Genomic DNA, 21,000 nt, shown 5'->3' with positions numbered 1-21,000 from the left:
TTTCTCCCTCTTTTGTTTAACCAACAAACGATGCTAGCCTGAATACTGCTGAAATAGCTAATTAGTTGCATAGCCAATAAAGATGATACAAGGGGAAAAAACCTTACATAATTTATAATAGTTATTGCTATTCTACCTTGGAATTCTTTGGTGTGATTGAGTTTAAAAAAAAGAAATAAAAATCTGGTCACTGAACCTTAGTCTGAGTAATCTAAAGCTATTGAATCTCATTCACTTGAGATTGTAAACAGAAATTTAGAAAGTTACTTCAATGGATTATATTTACATGATTTACACATCTGGATTATGCCAGAGGGATAGGTGAAAAAATAATTTATAAGGATCTCTCTTTCCAGATTTATTTTTTGATAATAAGTAAGAAATTACTTTGGTTTTGGCCACTTTGAAACTTTCTTCCAAAAACCCATCAGTTCACTTTTTTTTTTTGACTCAAGAAAACATTTATTATTCTTATGTTCTATAGATTCTTTTGGATTTTTTTCTTTTCTTTTTTTTTTTAAATTTTTTTATTAGTTGGAGGCTAATTACTTCACAACATTTCAGTGGGTTTTGTCATACATTGATATGAATCAGCCATAGATTTACACTTATTCCCCATCCCGATCCCCCCTCCCACCTCCCTCTCCACCCGACTCCTCTGGGTCTTCCCAGTGCACCAGGCCTGAGCACTTGTCTCATGCATCCCACCTGGGCTGGTGATCTGTTTCACCATAGATAGTATACATGCTGTTCTTTTGAAACATCCCACCCTCACCTTCTCCCACAGAGTTCAAAAGTCTGTTCTGTATTTCTGTGTCTCTTTTTCTGTTTTGCATATAGGGTTATCGTTACCATCTTTCTAAGTTCCATATATATGTGTTAGTATGCTGTAATGTTCTTTATCTTTCTGGCTTACTTCACTCTGTATAATGGGCTCCAGTTTCATCCATCTCATTAGGACTGATTCAAATGAATTCTTTTTGACGGCTGAGTAATATTCCATGGTGTATATGTACCACAGCTTCCTTATCCATTCATCTGCTGATGGGCATCTAGGTTGCTTCCATGTCCTGGCTATTATAAACAGTGCTGCGATGAACATTGGGGTGCACGTGTCTCTTTCAGATCTGGTTTCCTCAGTGTGTATGCCCAGAAGTGGGATTGCTGGGTCATATGGCAGTTCTATTTCCAGTTTTTTAAGGAATCTCCACACTGTTTTCCATAGTGGCTGTACTAGTTTGCATTCCCACCAACAGTCAATGCAATCCCTATCAAGCTACCAACGGTATTTTTCACAGAACTAGAACAAAGAATTTCACAATTTGTATGGAAATACAAAAACCCTCGAATAGCCAAAGTAATCTTGAGAAAGAAGAATGGAACTGGAGGAATCAACCTGCCTGACTTCAGACTCTACTACAAAGCCACAGTCATCAAGACGTGTGGTACTGGCACAAAGACAGAAATATAGACCAATGGAACAGAATAGAAAGCCCAGAGATAAATCCACGGACCTATGGACACCTTATCTTTGACAAAGGAGGCAAGGATATACAATGGAAAAAAGACAACCTCTTTAACAAGTGGTGCTGGGAAAACTGGTCAACCACTTGTAAAAGAATGAAACTAGAACACTTTCTAACACCATACACAAAAATAAACTCAAAATGGATTAAAGATCTAAATGTCAGACCAGAAACTATAAAACTCCTAGAGGAGAACATAGGCAAAACACTCTCCGACATAAATCACAGCAAGATCCTCTATGACCCACCTCCCAGAATATTGGAAATAAAAGCAAAACTAACAAATGGGATCTAATGAAACTTAAAAGCTTTTGCACTACAAAGGAAACTATAAGTAAGGTGAAAAGACAGCCGTCAGATTGGGAGAAAATAATAGCAAATGAAGAAACAGACAAAGGATTAATCTCAAAAATATACAAGCAACTCCTGAAGCTCAATTCCAGAAAAATAAACGACCCAATCAAAAAATGGGCCAGAGAACTAAACAGACATTTCTCCAAAGAAGACATACAGATGGCTAACAAACACATGAAAAGGTGCTCAACATCACTCATTATTAGAGAAATGCAAATCAAAACCACAATGAGGTACCATTACACGCCAGTCAGGATGGCTGCTATCCAAAAGTCTACAAGCAATAAATGCTGGAGAGGGTGTGGAGAAAAGGGAACCCTCTTACACAGTTCACTTTTTTATACTACTCTTCTGTTAAAAGTTAACAAAATTCTGAAGGAATCACATTTACAACTCCTACAATGGCATCTCATTTAAAAACCTAAACCAAAACAAATGAAAGCATGCTTCGTAAAAGTAATGCTGATATCATGGCGATCTCCACCTGTCCCTCAGTTCATCTACTTCCTCTTTCTTGCCAGGATGAGTCACTTGTCCTCAACTGGGCCAAATGAGCAAGTAAGAGTCAATCATCAAAGAGTTACTTTCTAATTCATCACCATCAACATTCAGTAACATCAACTAAGTCTCCTACGTGCCAGGTATTCTGGCTAGATACCATCGAAAAGGTCTCCCCAAACAAACAAAGAAACAAGCAAAAAGTTTATGTTTCTGTCCTGGAGGACCTTAGGATCTAAAACGACATCATTTACAAGGTGAAATGAGTTGGGCTAGGAGGCAGTGGGAAAAGTGCAAAGGTCCGTTACACACAGAGCAGTGGCGCAGTGGATTGCACAGTGCTATTGCTGCATGGAAATTCACAACCAGGCGAACCTAAATCAAGGCAAATGTCCAAGGAAGGCAGAGGATTCCAGGGCATCTCTAAAGAGCAACACGAAAGATATTAATCCAGAATGGGGGGGGAAACAGTGGGCTGAATAAAAAGAAGCCATGTCAATTTGGAGAAAGGAAAGGAAAAATATATTTAATTTAATTTAAGAAAAAAATAAACTCACACAAGTCATATATAAGACACAAATATGTGTAACAAAGAAATAATCTAACTACGTACCTACCCATCTACTCACCCACTCATCCATCCATGTATCTGTATCATCCAGCTATCTACTTCATAATTTACTCACCCCTGACTTGTGGGTCTAAGTAAATGTTTGGTATAAGAATTTCATCAAAAAGATTGTGATAGAGGGAAGCAAAGGCAGATATGAGCCTTGAGCAGGTGAAGATGACTGTCATAAACATACCACAATCAAATAGCATCTTGTGCAGCAATTAGCATGTTTAAGAAATGAGTCAAGTTTAAACAATGTAACCTTGTTAGGCAGGAAATGGTAACCAGAGCTTTAGTTTATGGTATTCTAGAGATAACACCACCTAGACAGTAATGACTATAAGTGGAAGTTCTTTATGCTGACATAGTATGTAAGGTCAGGAAGCAACAGTTAGAACTGAACATGGAACAACACACTGGTTCCAAATAGAAGGAGTACATCAAGGCTGTATACTGTCACCCTGCTTATTTAACTTATATGCAGAATACATCATGAGGAACGTTGGGCTGGAGGAAGCACAAGCTGGAATCAAGACTGCCGGGAGAAATATCAATAACCTCAGATATGCAGATGACACCACCCTTATGGCAGAAAGTGAAGAACTAAAGAGCCTCTTGATGAAAGTGAAGAGGAGAGGGAAAAAGTTGGCTTAAAGCTCAACATTCAGAAAACTAAGATCATGGCATCTGGTCCCATCACTTCATGGCAAATAGATGGGGAAACAATGGAAACAGTGACAGACTTTATTTTTCTGGGCTCCAAAATCACTGCAGATGGTGACTGCAGCCATGAAATTAAAAGACACTTACTCCTTGGAAGGAAAGTTATGACCAACCTAGACAGCATATTAAAAAGCAGAGACATTACTTTGTCAACAGAGGTCTGTCTAGTCAAGGCTATGGTTTTTCCAGTAGTAATGTATGAATATGAGAGTTGGACTATAAAGAAAGCTGAGCGCCGAAGAATTGATGCTTTTGAACTGTGGTGTTGGAGAAGACTCTTGAGAGTCCCTTGGACTGCAAGGAGATCCAACCAGTCCATCCTAAAGGAGATCAGTCCTGGGTGTTCATTGGAAGGACTGATGCTGAAGCTGAAATTCCAATACTTTGGCCACCTGATGCTGGAAAAGATTGAAGGCAGGAGGAGAAGGGGACAACAGAGGATGAGATGGTTGGATGGCATCACCGACTCAATGGACATGGGTTTGGGTAGACTCTGGCAGTTGGTGATGAACAGGGAGGCCTGGCATGCTGCGGGTCATGGGGTGGCAAAGAGTCGGACACAACTGAGCGACTGAACTGAACTGAACTGTGTAAGAAAGTTAAAAACAGCCCAAGAGGCAGTGAGAAACTAAATGTTGAATCTGTTATCATTTTCATATGCTCAATTTGAAATTTACTTAGCAAGGGATCTATGAATAGAATTTTGGAAATTATAAATGAGGATTTTGTAAGGCTATTTTTTGGCCATGAATTTCCCAGTATTTATTTGCCTACTAATTAAGAATCCTAGACTAGGCTCCCAGAGACACATCTGATAGTACTGTTAGGAGACAAAACTATTCGGTGTTGTAACACATAATCATTTAAGCCAGGTATTTCATTATAACTTTTTAATGATTCTAGCAAAATTCTCTAGGGAGATTTTTGTTTCTAAAATACCAGAGTTCACTTGAAATTCTTTAAAGACAAAAACAGACAACAAGACAAACTCTTCTAGGCAAAGACATATAACATAAGAAAACTTGTCACTGAATTGGGAATAGCTATAATCAACCAGAAAGATCGTTATTATTCACATGAACTTTGGTTGTCCAGTTGATGGATAAATACAGAACTGGTTAAAAAATCCCATTCAAAGGGCAGATAGACAATCCCATTCAAAGGGCAGATACTCATTATTCCTAGTCAATCTTAAACTAGTTTACTTACAGTAACTAGCTATAATGCCGATATTTCTTTTGTTAAGGATATTTAACTAAGAAGATTCCCTAGAGTAGAAAGTGGCAACTCACTCAAGTATTCTTGCCTGGAAAATGCCATGGACAGAGGAGCCTGGCAGGCTACAGTCCATGGGGTCACAAAGAGTTGGACATGTCTGAGCACACACACACACACAACTGAGAAATAACAGTGCTCCTGGAAAGCATGTATGGAAACATCTTTTTAGAGATTAAGACAAGTAAAATGGATTCTCACAGGTCTGAGAAAGCTTGGTAGAGTGTGCAGAAAGGCAGATGGCCAGACCATGTGACCATCTTTTCCAGAACTATAATTCTGTGAGGATCATTTCTCCCTTAGAAAAACAGATTTCAACGTAACACAGAAATAGAACAAAGAACATCGGTATCCAAAAGTCGGCATTTTGTCTCTCTGATCACATTCTGCTGTAGCACCTGAAGATGTTCCATCAAAAGCATTCTATTCTAAATATTCTAATGACCTGTAAACCCGAAAGATTTAAAGCAATCTACTTACCAGACTCTTCTCAAGCTATCTGAGCAACAAGAAAACCAGGGTAATTTACCTTGGGTTGGAAAGCATAATATCCGATCCACCAATACAAATCCTTTGAGAAGATGGTCTTTAATTTTGTTTGTAATACAAAATTTTTAAACCTCAGAGAATTAAATAGTGAAAAAAGTAATTTATTTTACTCTCAAGTAATAAAGCATCATTTTCTATTTTATATCAATCATCTGTCTTCAGTTAGAAATCTCCCAAATTACAAAAAATGTAATGTTGTCAAATTCTTTCAATGTTATAGCACATGATTTACCTAAGTATGCTTCCAACCTGCTTTTATTTCTTAATGACTGGGCCTTTTCCTTTCCAAATTTACAGCTTTAACCATTATCAACATTGCATAAATTTGTTTTATTACTTTATGGAAAATATGGCAAATATCATATGGCTCATAAAAATCATTTTGCTTTAAATAAAAAGCTCAGACAATGTCCCCACTTTCCAAGTGACAAGGTCATGATGGAACTTACAACAATTGCTACTCTAACAATTTCAAACTCCTCACCTGCCATCACAGGACACTCCTACCTCACCTTCCTTGACTAGAACATACCCAGTTATGAACTACTCACGGAGGCTTCAGGATCAAAACGGAACTTCTTATATCCAAGAACTCTGTCATGGCTTCCTAATTCTTGAGCCCACATTGAGAAAAATTCTGTTTGAGAAAATTGTCTTATATATCACCAACACTTGTTTGCTATCAACTGCTAAACCTAGATGTTAATATTAACATATTAACATTAATATATTAACATCTAGGGCAAGAAAAATTAGTCTATGAGAACTAAAAGTGAGGCAATTCCAATGACTGATGCCAGACATACATCACTATCAATTCGATTTGACAGTGGTTCTCAAAGGGTAGTCTGTGAATTCAAGACCCTTTAATGGAGTCTGCAAAGTCAAGCTATTTTCATAAAAATACTAAGATGTAATTTGCCCTTTTCACTGTCTTGACATTGCTGTGATACTAAAAATGCACTGACAGGTAAACAGCGGATGCCTTAGCATGATTCAGGGCAATGGCACTAAACTGAACCATCAGTCACTGTATTCTCTCTCTTTTTTTTAGTATTTATTTGGCTGTGTTGGGTCTTAGTTGTGGCACGTGGGCTTCTCTATTTGTGGTGCGCGGGCTCAGGAGCTGCCGTATTTGGGCTTAGATGCCCCCTCACATGTGGGTTCTTAGTTTCTCAACCAGGGATTGAATCCACGTCCCCTGCACTGAAAGAAGTGTTCTTAACCACTGGAGCACCAGTGTAGTCCCCCAGTCACTGTAATTTTTTTGTTTTTTAGTCTTTGAATGTTGAGTTGTTAAAAATTTATTTTTAATCGAAGGATAATTGCTTTACAATATTGTGTTGGTTTCCCAGTCACTGTATTTTTAACCAACTGCGTTTGCAGTAAAAGAGAGCAAAACATCAGTTTCACTCAAAAATTCCCTTGAAGAGGAATTAAAATTGTTAATTTTATTAAATTTCATCTTTTCAAGATACTTCTTTTAATATTCTGTGCGATAAAATTGGAAATACCCATAAAGCACCTTTGTATAACAAGGTTCGGTTCAGCTCAGTTCAGTCATTCAGTCATGTCGGACTCTTTGCCACCCCATGAACTGCAGCACACCAGGCCTTCCTGTCCGTCACCAACTCCCAGAATTTACTCAAACTCATGTCCATTGAGTCAGTGATGCCATCCAACCATCTCATCCTCTGTTGTCCCCTTCTCCTCTCGCCTTCAATCCTTCCGAGCATCTGGGTCTTTTCAAATGAGTCAGCTCTTTGCATCAGGTGGCCAAAGAACTGGAGTTTCAGCGTCAACATCAGTCCTTCCAATGAATACCCAGGACTGATCTCCTTTAGGATGGACTGGTTGGATCTCCTTGCAGTCCAATGGACTCTCAAGAATCTTCATACCAAGGTACACTCATATAAAAATGGGAAATTATTTATATGATTGAGTTGAGGGCTCAAGCAGCAGCTTTTTTTTTTTTTTAATGAAATGCCAATTTTACTTAAAAGAACAATGAATAGACAAACCATGGTTGATTGGACTTGGTTATCTGGAAGACATTTTCTCAAATATGAGCCATGCGAACCTGTCACTTCAAGGTAAGCAATTGATAACATTTGTTAAAATGATAAATTCAAGTTTTTAATTAAAAAGTAGAATTTTGGGGAAAATTGTACCTACATAGTGAGCGTCACAACTTTCTAAGAATCCAAAATTCTTCTGATACCAGTGACGATATTAACAATGTGATTCTTTGAAATAAGGAATTGTGTCAATACTTGGAAGAGCTGCATAATTCAATGAACCTGCATTTTCCAAGTAACCAATACAGGATGCCACATACATACATGCTAAGTCGCTTCAGTTGTATCCAACTCTCTGAGACCCTACGGGCTATAGTCTGCCAGGCTCCTCTGTCCATGGGATTCTCTAGGCAAGAATACTGGATGGGTTGCCATACCCTTCTCCAGGGGATCTTTCCAACCCAGGGATCAAACCTGCGTATCTTATGTCTCTTGCATTGGCAGGTGGGCTCTTTACCACTAGTGCCACCTGGGAAGCCCCATAGGATGCTATAAAATCCATTTAAACAGCAAGTGACAGAGCATGAAGAGTCACTGAATGGTTTCAGACTAACCTCTAAGAGTCTCCTACTTGTCAAGTTCAGGTATAGTGGCAGAAAAAGAATATCTACAATAATCTGAATAGGTCATTAAAACACTCTATCCTTTGCCAAATCTCTTTGTGAGAAGAATTTTCTGCATAAACCTCCACCAAAACAACATATTCTGTTCAGTTCAGTTCCGTTCAGTCGCACAATTGTGTCCAACTCTTTGCGACCGCATGAATCGCAGCACGCCAGGCCTCCCTGTCCATCACCAACTCCCAGAGTTTACTCAAACTCATGTCCATCGAATCAGTGATGCCATCCAGCCATCTCATCCTCTGTCGTCCCCTTCTCCTCCTGCCCCCAAACCCTCCCAGCATCAGGGTCTTTTCCAATGAGTCAACTCTTCACATGAGGTGGCCAAAGTATTGGAGTTTCAGCTTCAGCATCAGTCCTTCCAATGAATACCCAGGACTGATCTCCTTTAGGATGGACTGGCTGGCTCTCCTTGCAGTCCAAGGGACTCTCAAGAGTCTTCTCCAACACCACAGTTCAAAAGCATCAATTTTTTGATTGCAGCAGTTAAATGCCTAAGCAAATATAAAGAATTTATCTTTTTTCTATTTGGACAGATGTTACAAATTTACAAAAATGTTAAATAATTTCACTCTTTTCAGTTTTTTTTTTTTATTTTGTAAAATATAGTTACTTCCCTAAAAATACATTATTTATGTTAACATGTATTTGGCTGTTTATTGTTACTTTTAAATGACACAATGTCAATTTTAAAACTTTCCCCCCAGTTTTAATTTCTAATTTAGTAACTATTGGTTGGTCTAAGCTCAACAAACAAAAATCTTTGGTGTTCCAATAATTTTTTAAAGAAGACTTATTTATTTATTTTTTGGCTGCTCTGGGTCTTCATTGCTGCATCTGGGTTTTCCCTAGTTGCGGTGAGCAGGGGCTACTCTTTGCTGCGGCATGTAGGCTGCTCACTGTGGTGGATTCTTTTGTTGCAGAGCACAGGCTCTAGGTGTGGGCTTCAGTAGTTGTGACTCACAGGCTCTAGAGCGTTGGTTCAGTAGTTGTGATGCACGGGTGTAGTTGCTTCATGGCATGTGGGATCTTTCTGGACCAGGGATTGAACTGGTATCCCTTGCACTGCAAGGTGAAATCTTAACCACTGGACCATCAGGGAAGCCTGGGGTCCCAATAATTTTTAAGAATGTGAAGGGGTCTTGTGATCAAAGTTTGAGAACCACCATCTCAGGAGTGCTATCTTTCAATGTCTTGTAAATTTGTTTTTTCTCTTCCTCCAGCAGTGTCTCTTTTGCACCCATTATAATAAAAAAAACATTTACATAAATGTTGGAATCTGGTACAATATTATAATATTTGTATAATATATGGAAAGAAAACAGTTAAAAAAAAAAGACTTTTGCCAATGCAGTCTATTTTTTACAGGTCTTTCCCTATAAGTCATTTCTATTAACCATGCCTTGCTATAGATGTTTATAACAAAACATTAAAGACTGGGTAGAAAGGAGAAAACAAATTACTCTGCAGAGAACCCAGCAACTCTGCTAAAATACTGTCAGTTATTTATCTACTGTCAGCAGAGGTTGCACACTATAATCCTTGACAAGCTCAGATTCAGAAAGAATGAAGAGAGGGGGCAAGCATTGCATTTAAGGGCCTGTTCTCATGCACAGACATTTTAACACAGATTTAAAGCCAGAATGTATCTTTGAGAAAATGTCACTTTTGATTTTGATACATATCCTAGCAAGCCGACTCTACATTTGGTTGACTTAGTACAAGATATGTTAGAGGCTAACACTATATTTTAGACCATTCATGATCCCAGCGTTGAACTAACACAATGAGGTCAGCATCCCTTCGTGTTGAGAGTTGGCTACTGCAACTGCATGATTTCATGGGCATATTTTTTATGATAAGGATAGGGTGTTATTTTTGTTTTGTCAGGCAAAGTAATGACAGGCTTTAAGAATTTTGTTGCTCTCTCCAGCATCCATTTCTCCTTTATGTTTACAGGGGAGGCAATCATCAATGCGTTCTCTTATTCCAAAACACCTTCTCTCTGGAAAACATGTGTGGCTAAGGCAAAAATGCAACAGACTGGAGAGCATTCTGCAGGATACCCTGAAGAAAACATCCCACCTCAAGCACGTAGTTGAAGTAGCTCATGATGCTGACAGGAACCTGTGAAGTGCCGAATGGGCAGGCTCAAACGAAGGGGCCCAAGCAAGAAACACAACCCTGGTCATTTCTAGTAGAAACAGTGGTTGCCTTTAGAATACAGTTCGTATTGACTGGACAATGATATGATTTCTACCCACGTGATAAGAGGTCTAAATAAATGTGTGCTTGTAACTGGGGATGTCTGATGTAGGCTGAACCAGAATTTTAATTTTCTAATTCATATTCACCAATTAAAAATAAACTGTATTTTTATGAGCAAATTTACATAAATCAGATGATAAAGCATCTACCACTAAAGGGTAGGAGTTCAGCTTGCAACATTTGCATATATTCTCCTAAAGAAAATATAGGCGTTTTAGATTCTCATTGAAGAGTCTTGCTGCGTTGGAACTCTAATGGGCTTAGAACAGTAAATTTTGAAGAAACTGATTGCTACCCCTGTAGCTAGTAAATGTCTGCCTAGACCCAGTGGCATTTGAAAAAAGTGTTTTATCATAAAATTATCCCAGCAGAGTCCATTCTGCAAGATAACATCATCATCATCATCATCAGTACTCCATGCAGGACCCAACAGCTCTGGCACAATATTGCCAGTCATTTATCTGTTGTCAGCACAGGTTACACAGAGTAATCCTTGACTGCCTCGGAATTAGAATGTCTTTGATGTCCCCACAAGAGTTTTTTGCCCGAAGGCTTTACCAATGCTCGGCGGCTCAGTGTTTATTCCTCGTAATCTTCCTCTCATCTCCAGGCTAGCAGTGACAGATGGTTATGGGCACACAATAGTATTAAGAGTTTGATATTTTTTTTATGCTGTGCTCTCTGTACAACAAATAGCTATCAGACGCGGGCCAGAGAGCTGACATGGCTCGCTTAGGTAATGGCAAACAAACAGCTCGGGTTGATGCTTTCTGTCATTTCCCCTCCTAACCCTGCTTGTTTTCATTGTATACTCTCAAAGGTAAACTATATTAACCTTATAGACGGTTATTAAAAAGATATATCTATATGAGCATAAAGTGCTTTTCTTTTCTCTTTTTCTTACTCTTTTGATTATGAAAGTAATACTGCTGACATATTGAACAAATATCGAATGTCAACATAAATTTTTAGTGTGTGATAATATCCCCCTTCATATAGCTGTGTGTCAGGCGGGAACCCGCGGATGATGCATAGCAGTAAATAACCCAAACAAAATTAGTTCTCTTGTCAGCTTCTACCTTGTATGTCCCCAGGCATCAGTAAAATTGACTGCACGCTAGATTTTCAAAATTAGCCCTAATGTTAGCTATGTGTCTGGCAACCTCCAAGTTTCCAATGTTCTACTATATTACCCGTAAGGATGAATGTGTTACTTTTATATTTTGGCATTTACTCTTGCTGATGCGGCTTTTTTCCCCTCTTCTCCAAATTAAAAATAATTTAGCTTTAACAATAAGAATGCACACAAACATAATGCCACGTCTCTTTAAGCAACTACTTTAGGCAATTAAATTAAAGCAAAAATATACAAAGGAAGAGAGGGAATTATTCAATTTAATATTGTTAATTTTATTAACACAGCTCTGTCTGATTTTGCACAAAGTATTGGATAATGTGGTTCTCACCCTCCCCCACCCCCAATCAGGATGCTATTTTGCACTAGGAGTCTACCAATTATTTAATTGTGCAGTTGTATGATAACCCAGAACCAAACTTTGTAAACCGATTTTCTCGTAATAAATATTACTTCAGAGACAACCCAAGGTTAGTAGAACCAAAAGAAACACTTTTCAGGAGGGAGTCCATGAGATCTACTTTACCTTGAAACAGGTTAATCTCATCGAGATTCACTGCATTTTAAAATAATACAAAAGGAAACTTGAACAAGGTCACATTCTAAATAAAACATGATTTAAACATAAATGTTAAAACTCCCTTAGAAAGGCTATGCTGGAAGTGTGAGGTTGAACAGACAAATTCAAAACCACATTCCCCATTAACTTTCAATCCCCAAATTTTACGTTCATACATTTAGAGTCAAAGATGAAAAGCCCTTTAGGTACCAGATGCTGCAGATCTACAGGGAGAGCTTCTGGAGTTTTAATGTGCTGGAAGTCAAATCCCCGGCAAAGGCGCTTTGCCCGGCCGGTGTGGTCTGCTCATTACTTCACCTGTAAACAGTTGCTCTCGGAAAATCGGACCTAATGATCAGCCCAGCATCTCTGCAATAAAGAGACCATAATCTGTAGGGGAAGTGAACTCTAATCAGGCCACATGCAGATTAAACTAACTGGGAGGAATAAAAACTAGATTAAAATGTTTATGCCTAATACCAGAAGATTATCAGGACATTTTACCTCTTTAAATCCTAATTTATAGGAGCCAGGGTTAAGTTTATGAGTTTATATTTGGTGCGATTACACACTGCAGTTGATTTTCCTGTTTAGAAAAGACCCTATTGGAAAGCATTTTCCTTAGCACAATGTAGAGGCATTGGAGAGAAGGAAAACAGTTTTATGTGTACTGACATATTTTGTGATAAGTGAAATAAAGGCATCTAGTTGAAACTGGTCAAATCAGTAAATAACAGAAATTGGTTTTGTTTTAATGGTAATACTTTGTTAGCAATGTGGAGATATAGTGTTGTGGTAACAGAATATATAAAAAACATGGAATCCTATTTTTATACTTTGAAACTTCTTGAACGAGGTTTGGTTTCCTAGAAGTACCGAACTGCTACTGTTGAACAAGTCACTGCAAGGCATTGTACGTGATTCAAATTTAACCTAAGTATACAAGCATGAATAAAAAGACTCTGAGTGCTGCCATCTTGGCACCCCCTCGAAATGATCTTTTTCTAAAGCTATCAGGACAACAGATTACTAAGTCAATCATCAGAGTATATTTTCTATTACCAGTTCAACAATTTACTAAATTGGTATGTCTTACACTTACCACCTGTGAGGCCAGACAATATGTAATGGTCTTTGTTGATCATCAGCTTCAGCCAAAATGCCACACTGATTTTGTTTATGTTCCCCACGATGGGTGCTTGAATCATCTGAGGAGTTGAATGTTTTCAAGGATGACTCCTGCCTTTCTGAGCAACCCAGGCTTTCTTGTCGTGCAGCGTCACAGGGGCCAGACTTTGAATCAAAACTCTTCAATAAATTCTCAGAACCTCTCAGCTCCTGCTGGAAAGGAAGGGCCGTGGATGGAGCAGTGCCATTGTTTTCTGTGAGGCTGAGTATCTTCCGTAAATGGGCCGCTTTGTGCTTGGGCATGAATCTATTACAAAAGGAAAATGTAGTACACTTTTAGTGAAAATACTATTTAAAATTTGTTCTTTACTTTTCTGTAAGGACATGATGATGGTGTATAAAAACTAAGGGAAAAAACTAAAGATATAACAAAAATTCGACAGAGTGCAAAAAAGCAGTAGTCATCACGAGAAAGTTCAAAAGTTTGAAATTAGATTAGACTGTCTTTGAACGGTTTCCAAAGAGTTTCTGTGGCTATAAAATCTGCCTTGCACATACCATAAAAAATAAGAGTAGAGCAATGGTTTAGCACTCTCTCTTTCCTTGTCTTTCTGGAGTTTTGTGTTTTCCAGTTATGACATGACCCGGTGTTTATTTTCAAGACAAACCTATTCATGAACCTACAAAAGTGCTTGAAACTTCCTCAGTTAACACTGGGCATTTCTGCTCACATGACTCTTCTATACTCCTGGGTGCCTGTACACAAGTTTTATTTAATTGACCTTGCTAATATTTCTTGAAGTATATTTTTTTCGCTACCATCTCACTCCTTTCTTCCCATCATACTTCACGATACAGAGTTCAATGCCTGCTACTTATTGGCAGTAGCAACTACATAAAATGAAACCAAGGAATTCACCATGTACTGACGAGGAAACTGGTAGCCAGAGAGGGAGACAGACATGAGAACATTCAACTAACCAGTGGTAGAACACAGTGTATCAGGAATGGATATCCTAACTTAAAACTGAGAACTAGCGATAACTAGAGATTAATTCTGACTTGGGAATCAGCAAAGCCTTAAAGAGGATTTTAGTTGACTGATTCTGAAAGGCAGAGAAGGGGAAGTTCTGGACTGAGGGAGCCCTGCGATCAAAGGAAAAGGGGATGAAAGAGAATGAACCCTTCCAGGATTAAGATGCAAGCCAAAGAGTCTGGGGCCAGGTCCTGCAGTCTAAGGTCTAGAGAGGCCATCTGGGGCCAGACAACAAGGGTGTCCTCAGGGGCCCTAAGGCCTATCCAGAGACTTGGCGCCTTCCCTGGATGGAAGAGTACATGAAGAAATGGAAAGCACATGCATGTAAGGCCAGGTGGGGAAGAAGAACCATAGAATCAAGGAAAGCAACAAGGAACATCTGGAAGAACAGAAAGAAATCTGAGAGTAACACCACACTACTGAAGTGAATTAAGAGCTCCTAAAGAATGTGTAGAAAAAGAACTAGGAGCTCTTAAAACTGTTAAAAAAAAAAAGAGGGTATGTGTGTAAAACACTACGGAGGTGCTATATAGCACCAGAAACAACAGGGAGATTTTGGTTTTGTTATGAAGTAGACCATGGGTTTCCCAGGTGACTAAGTGCCAAAGCATCTGCCTGCCGATGCAGGAGATGCAGGAGACACAGGTTTGATCCCTCGGTTGGAAGGATCCCCGTGAGAAGGGAAATGACAACCCACTCCAGTATTCTTTCCTGGGAAATGCCATGAACAGAGGAGCCTGGCAGGCTACAGTCCAAAGGGTTGCAAAGAGTCAGATGCAACTAAGTGACTAAACAACAACAGGGGAGTCAATTACTGGTTACTCCCAGGACAGTTCATGTTGAGGGCATGGTTGGGGAGGCAGAAACTAGATGCTGGTTAGGGAGTGAGCACAAGGGAGAGAGGGGCAGAGAGGAGGAGAGTGGGGAAGGCAAGGTCAAGTTCTCTTTAATGGGGCAGGTGTCCTCAGGAGTGTTCAGTTGGGGATACTTGCCCAGGGAAGGGGGCAGGATCCCGAGGAAACAGAAAAGTCTTACAAGATGGAAATAGAAAAAGAACACAAGCTGTGATATTGGCAGGCAGCTTGCTGTGGAGGGGAAGTAGGACCTTATTCAAGAGAATGTACTGAACTTTCTTACAAAGTTGAGAAGGGAAGAAGAGAAAAACGGTGTTGATAAAAAAGCAGTTTCAGATGGCAAGTGCAGAATCTAATGCATCCTCAGAGAGTTAGATGAGACTATCTACTTCAAGTGAGGTGAGGAGAGGCAGAGTTAGAGCTTAAGTGAGCTGAGGGGTCAGAATGTCACTGTAGAGTGGGGAAGGGCCATCACTAGTTCTGAAAGTGAGGGCGCATGAACAACACATAGAACAGTGGGGGTTCTGCTGTGACCTGGAAATCCAGTCTGGCTGTGGTGTGCTGTGTTCATTCCAGAAGCTTGATGTGGGGGCCTCTGTGCTTGTTTCATACGGTTTTTCAGGAAAAATCACCTAAATATATATATAATCCACCTACCTGCCCACCACCCATGCACTGTCATAAGCAGATGAAGCAGATATCGCATGTGAAAGTGAAAGCTCCTCGTGTATGACTCTTTGCGACCCCATGGACTACACAGTCCATGGAATTCTCCAGGCCAGAATTCTGGAGTGGGTAGCCTTTCCCTTCTCCAGGGGATCTTCCCAAGCCAGGTATCGAACCCATGTCTCCCACATTGCAGGCAGATTCTTTACCAACTGAGCCACATGGGAAGATACTGCATAGAGACAGATAAAACTCAAATAATGGGGCTAACCCCCTTGATATGCTCCAATATAATAATACATTAATTCTTGATTTAAAATGAAAAAGATGGGAAAAAATCTAAGTGTGTGTATACATATATGCACACACACATATACACACACAGATATAACCTGAGTCACTTTGCAGAGCACCTGAAAAAAACACAGCATTGCAAATTAACTACATTTTAATTTTAAAAAAGACCTCTGAATATCTCATTTAGATAATTAGGTTAAGAAAATTTCTTGAATTATAATGAATGTTGTACTAATTTTTTTTTTTTCATCTATCTACTGATCTCTAAAAACTCAGTGGTCACAACCTCAGTTTTATTAGAACTGCTTTGATAAAAAATTAGAGCATTTATTTTTAAAAAATAGAAAGAAACTTGGGCATATACAGGTTAGAGTTTCAGATCTCACAGATCCAAAATCAAGAAGGGAAGTAACCAACTTTCTTACTGAAATAAATTCAAAATACTGAGGAGATTGTAAGGAACTAAAAATCAATAGGAAAGTTTCCATCAATCACCACAAATGGAAAAAAAAAATGACTGTGACTATGTCCTCAGCTTCTCCTAAACAAATGGGACAAATGATAAGAGAAAGAACATAGGTACATATGTGGAAAACAACAATAAAGCAAGTGGAGTAACCTATTTGTTTATGTCAGATAAAGAGCACAAGGCAAGCTTAAAAAGGATTTTAAAAGAATTACAAACTTGGTGCACAAAGGATTCACAATTAAAAAAAAAAAATCAATGGGCATTGAAACAACATATCCTCATTTTAGAAAACAGTATCATGACCCATCTTGTTAAAAAAATCCATTTATATTGGCCAGCATGTGAGCAAAACTAAAAATTAAAAGAGATGGGAGACTGGCTACAAGGTTGTAAACAATGGGAATCAGTAACTGACAAGGAATTTAGCTGTGGGCAAGGTGCTAGGCTTGCTTTGATTCAACATGTTTCCTAAAGGTTCTCAAGGAAGAACAGAATCTCACCTTAACGCAGGTTGTGAATGACTGACTTGATAGGTAGTGGTGAATAAGGACATGGGAAGATGTGGAGTATTAATGTGGACAGAAATCCAAAACTCAGCTTATTAACATTATGAAATTGACAAAATAAAAATGAACCTGAATGCAGCGGGGCACACTGAACAGACTATTTGGATTTCCTGGAATTTGACCAGACGAGTCTGTGTGCTGACTGCACCAGCAAACTAATGCTGCTAAGTCATGGAACGTGATCTACAGCGAAGGGAGACCAGTCTGTGGGCACAGAAATACTGTGCAAAAGCTGATTTCATCAGAGGCACCTGATAACTGTATATGTTTGAAAATTAGAGAGTTTTTAGAAGAGCAATAATAATGATTAAGGCAATGGGAGAACTGATTTATGAGGACAGGTTAAAGGAGCTAAATATGAATAGCCTGGTTAAGTGACAACTAGAGGGGTACATAATAGGAGTCTCCAAGGAAAGAGCGTAATTATTTATCTGGATACAGCGGGGTATAACTAGGAGTAATGAGATGAAATTAAGAATGGGAAAATTTAAGCTGAATTTCAACAAAAAGTCCCTGATGGTGTAAATTATTAGCTCATGGAATAAATTCCCTATGGAAATGCTATAGCTGGGGAAACTTCATAATGGAACTGGACAAAATACCAATAAATAATATAAGTAATAATCCAGTACTTGAAAGAAGGTGGTTACATGCTATGCTTTCCTTGTTGACTATATCTTCTCATATTTTACCTTAATAATCTATTTAGAGTGATTGTTACCCAAAGAAGTATTTAGACAATTGTCTAAATCTGAAAGGGAATATGTCCTTTAGGTGAGTAAGGCTAAAATTGCTTTAGTTTTCATATACTCTGCAGTAGTAAGCAGAAATAATTTTTTACTACTTTGTTTTAGCAGAGCTGGTCTTGAAGCAAGCTGGACAAACATATTACTGTTTCTAAAAAATAAAACAAAACAATCCTCATCTACCATCCCACACAGTCTATTCTGATTCTCTGTGCCATGAAGCTCATATTTTCAGACATGTTTAATATAAACAATTTATTGCCATAATAGAAATCAAAAAACTTTATTTCAGCTTTTCTAAATGTAGCTCTATGGTCAATTACTTCACATCAATACCAAGATCAAATAGGCATAATACTAACAAGCAGTTTGCTTAATAATAGTCACCACACTAATTAACCCATCCAGAACGTTCTTAATCAGATGCTATTTGTAATGTACAGTTTAAGAGAAAGCTGGCAATAAATGGCTCTATGCTAAAAAAGAAAATAATACCTTACTGATGGGGTGATACTGGCTTTTTTATAGAACTGGACAGAATGTTTGCACTATCCTGGCGGGAACTTAATGAAGTAACTATGCAAATAGGCACATGTCTGAACACTTCCTTTCTCCTCCCCAGCTCCAACTCTGGTGGAGGTGCTAATAGGAAGAGGAGAGGTACTGAGGTAAGAAGGGAAGAGGAGAAAGGAAAGAAGAAAACCAGTGAGCTGCCTTCTAGAGCATATGCCAGGTTTGCCATTTTATCATCCCCCTGATTTTTTACAAACTCTTTATTGAATTTTTTTACAATACTGTTTTATATCTTGGCTTTTTCTTTTGGCTGCGAGGCATGTGGGCTCTTAGCTCCCCAACTAGGGATCAAACTCGAACCCCCTACCTTGGAAAGTGAAGTCATAAGCACTGGACCTCCAGGGAAATTCCCCACCCACCTCCGATTTTTCTTAGAGAAACGTTCAGTTCAGTTCAGTTTAGTCGCTCAGTCATGTCCAAATCTTTGCGACCCCGTGGGCTGCAGCATGCCCCGCCTCTCTGTCCATCACCAAATGCTGGAGTCTACCCAAACCCATGTCCATTGAGCCGGTGAGGTCATCCAACCACCTCATCCTCTGTCGTTCCCTCCTCCTCCTGCCTTCAATCTTGCCCAGCATCAGGGTCTTTTCAAATGAGTCAGCTCTTCGCATCAGGTGGCCAAAGTATTGGAGTTTCAGCTTCAACATCAGTCCTTCCAATGAACACCCAGGACTGATCTTTAGGATGGACTGGTTGGATCTCCTTGCAGTCCAAGGGACTCTCAACAGTCTTTTCCAACACCACATTTCAAAAGCATCAATTCTTCCGCACTCAGCTTTCTTTATAGTCCAACTCTCACATCCATACATGACTACTGGAAAGACCATAGCCTTGTCTAGACAGACCCTTTTTGACAAAGCAATGTCTCTGCTTCTTAATATGCTGTCTAGGCTACTGCCCACCAAACTCATAGAATGTCCTTCCTCTTTCCAAATGTCTCAGAAGACCTATTCAATCCTTTTTTTTTTTTAAACTCTTAGAAAGATTCTGATTACTGTTAGAATGTCCTTCCTCTTTCCAAATGTCTCAGAAGACCTATTCAATCCTTTTTTTTTTTTTAACTCTTAGAAAGATTCTGATTACTGCAGTCATTTCCAATCTCTTATTAGCCATGGGACCCCACTCCCAACTTCTTTCCAAGCAACAGCCAATCTTTGAAACAGAAGTAGAACCTCCTTTCTGCTGCCTATCCTTCCCCACTTCTGTTCCCCAGTTTAGGTCTAGAGGCATTGCCAAAAAATCCAGTATTGTGTTGAGGGATTTTTAAAGACATAGTTGGAATAAGTACTTTCCAGACCTAAATTTGATTGTTTCCTTGTACCAACCACAACCAAACATACAAACCTAGCACTGGACCTGTAGGAATGGCCAAATGCCTTATTCAGGTTAATCTTAAAACATAAGATTTGAGAGGACCTTAAGCTGATGCTAAGATTGAGGGTAAGCAAAGGAAATGCTCTAGGCTTCTTAGCTAATTTCTGCTGAAGTTGAGAAGCTAGTGTATGTTTAGCTGACTAACAGAAATAATTGGGGAGAAGGCGATAAAATGAAGCAAGTCAAGTCAAGACATTAAGACTGATTCTGTGTTGCTGAAGAGCATGCCATGGCAGAAAAGTATGTCATGTGGACTATATTTATAACAGAAACTATTTACAAATGTCTTTTTGAGAGATTTCAATAAAAAGTACTCACTACATAAGTTCAACTTATAGAATCTCATAAATTAGTACCCACAGGTAAGAGTCCACAAGACAGATGATTAAGTCATGCTTCTCAAAGCAAATCTGGAAGATAGCATGTGAAAAAAAAAATGATGCAAATGAGTGAATGATTAAAGAAACAGAGAGATAGCATAATTGATCAACAATTATTCCAAATATGAGGTAATGAAGAAGGAGGAGAGCCTTAGCAACTGGAATAAGGAAACTGGCAGGCCTGTGGGACAGACAAGGGGAAAGGATAATGAAGAAGCCCAGCATGTGTGCATGTAGCTCAGGCTGGGTGAAAGAGAGCACTGTGGCCACCTCTCTAGGCTAAAGTCTCATAAAGTATGATGTGTTCACCACAAGTTTCATGGGAACATGTGTACTACCCTAGAGAAGGGTTTGTGAGAGATCAAGTTTAGGATATGCTGGGTTAATTAAAGTTAGACATTTCTTTACTACAGAACTTCCCAAAGCACATGTTAGTATGTAAATATGTTGATTCACTCATTCATTCTTTTCATTCAATAAATATTTATTTAATAAAAATTATGTTATAGAAATACTATATTTACTGTTTCCCAAACTTAGCACTCGATGAAACAAGGACGAATCCCCCACTGCACACACACAAAGAAGCACCTTAAGAATTAACATTCAATAAAAGATATCCTGGGAAATAGTTCTTGAGACCATAGGTGGTACATAGCTTTGAGTCAAAAAGCATGGGAAACCAGATGGGTGGTGGCATATTTTATAGAGTA

The 21,000-nt window shown here is 38.9% G+C and overlaps 1 protein-coding gene across 7 annotated transcripts in view; it reads right to left on the bottom strand.

Annotated features, from left to right (window-relative positions):
* The window catches only part of GTDC1 (glycosyltransferase like domain containing 1), a 449,516-nt gene that overhangs the window by 97,352 nt on the left and 331,164 nt on the right, over positions 1–21,000 (bottom strand). For all 7 annotated transcript variants that reach the window (XR_006339543.1, XR_006339544.1, XM_043894880.1 and 4 more), the window contains one exon: positions 13,301–13,633. Coding sequence is in view for 5 of the 7 variants with exons in the window: in XM_043894880.1 (XP_043750815.1) it covers positions 13,301–13,633 (333 nt within the window). In the remaining 2 variants the exon portion in view is untranslated. The remainder of the gene's footprint in view (positions 1–13,300; positions 13,634–21,000) is intronic.

This window comes from Cervus elaphus, chromosome 33, assembly GCF_910594005.1.
Source record: "Cervus elaphus chromosome 33, mCerEla1.1, whole genome shotgun sequence".
In the NCBI taxonomy this organism is placed as follows: Eukaryota; Metazoa; Chordata; class Mammalia; order Artiodactyla; family Cervidae; genus Cervus; species Cervus elaphus.
Note: the sequence above shows the minus strand (reverse complement) of the source record. Positions and strands in the feature narration are given on the sequence as shown.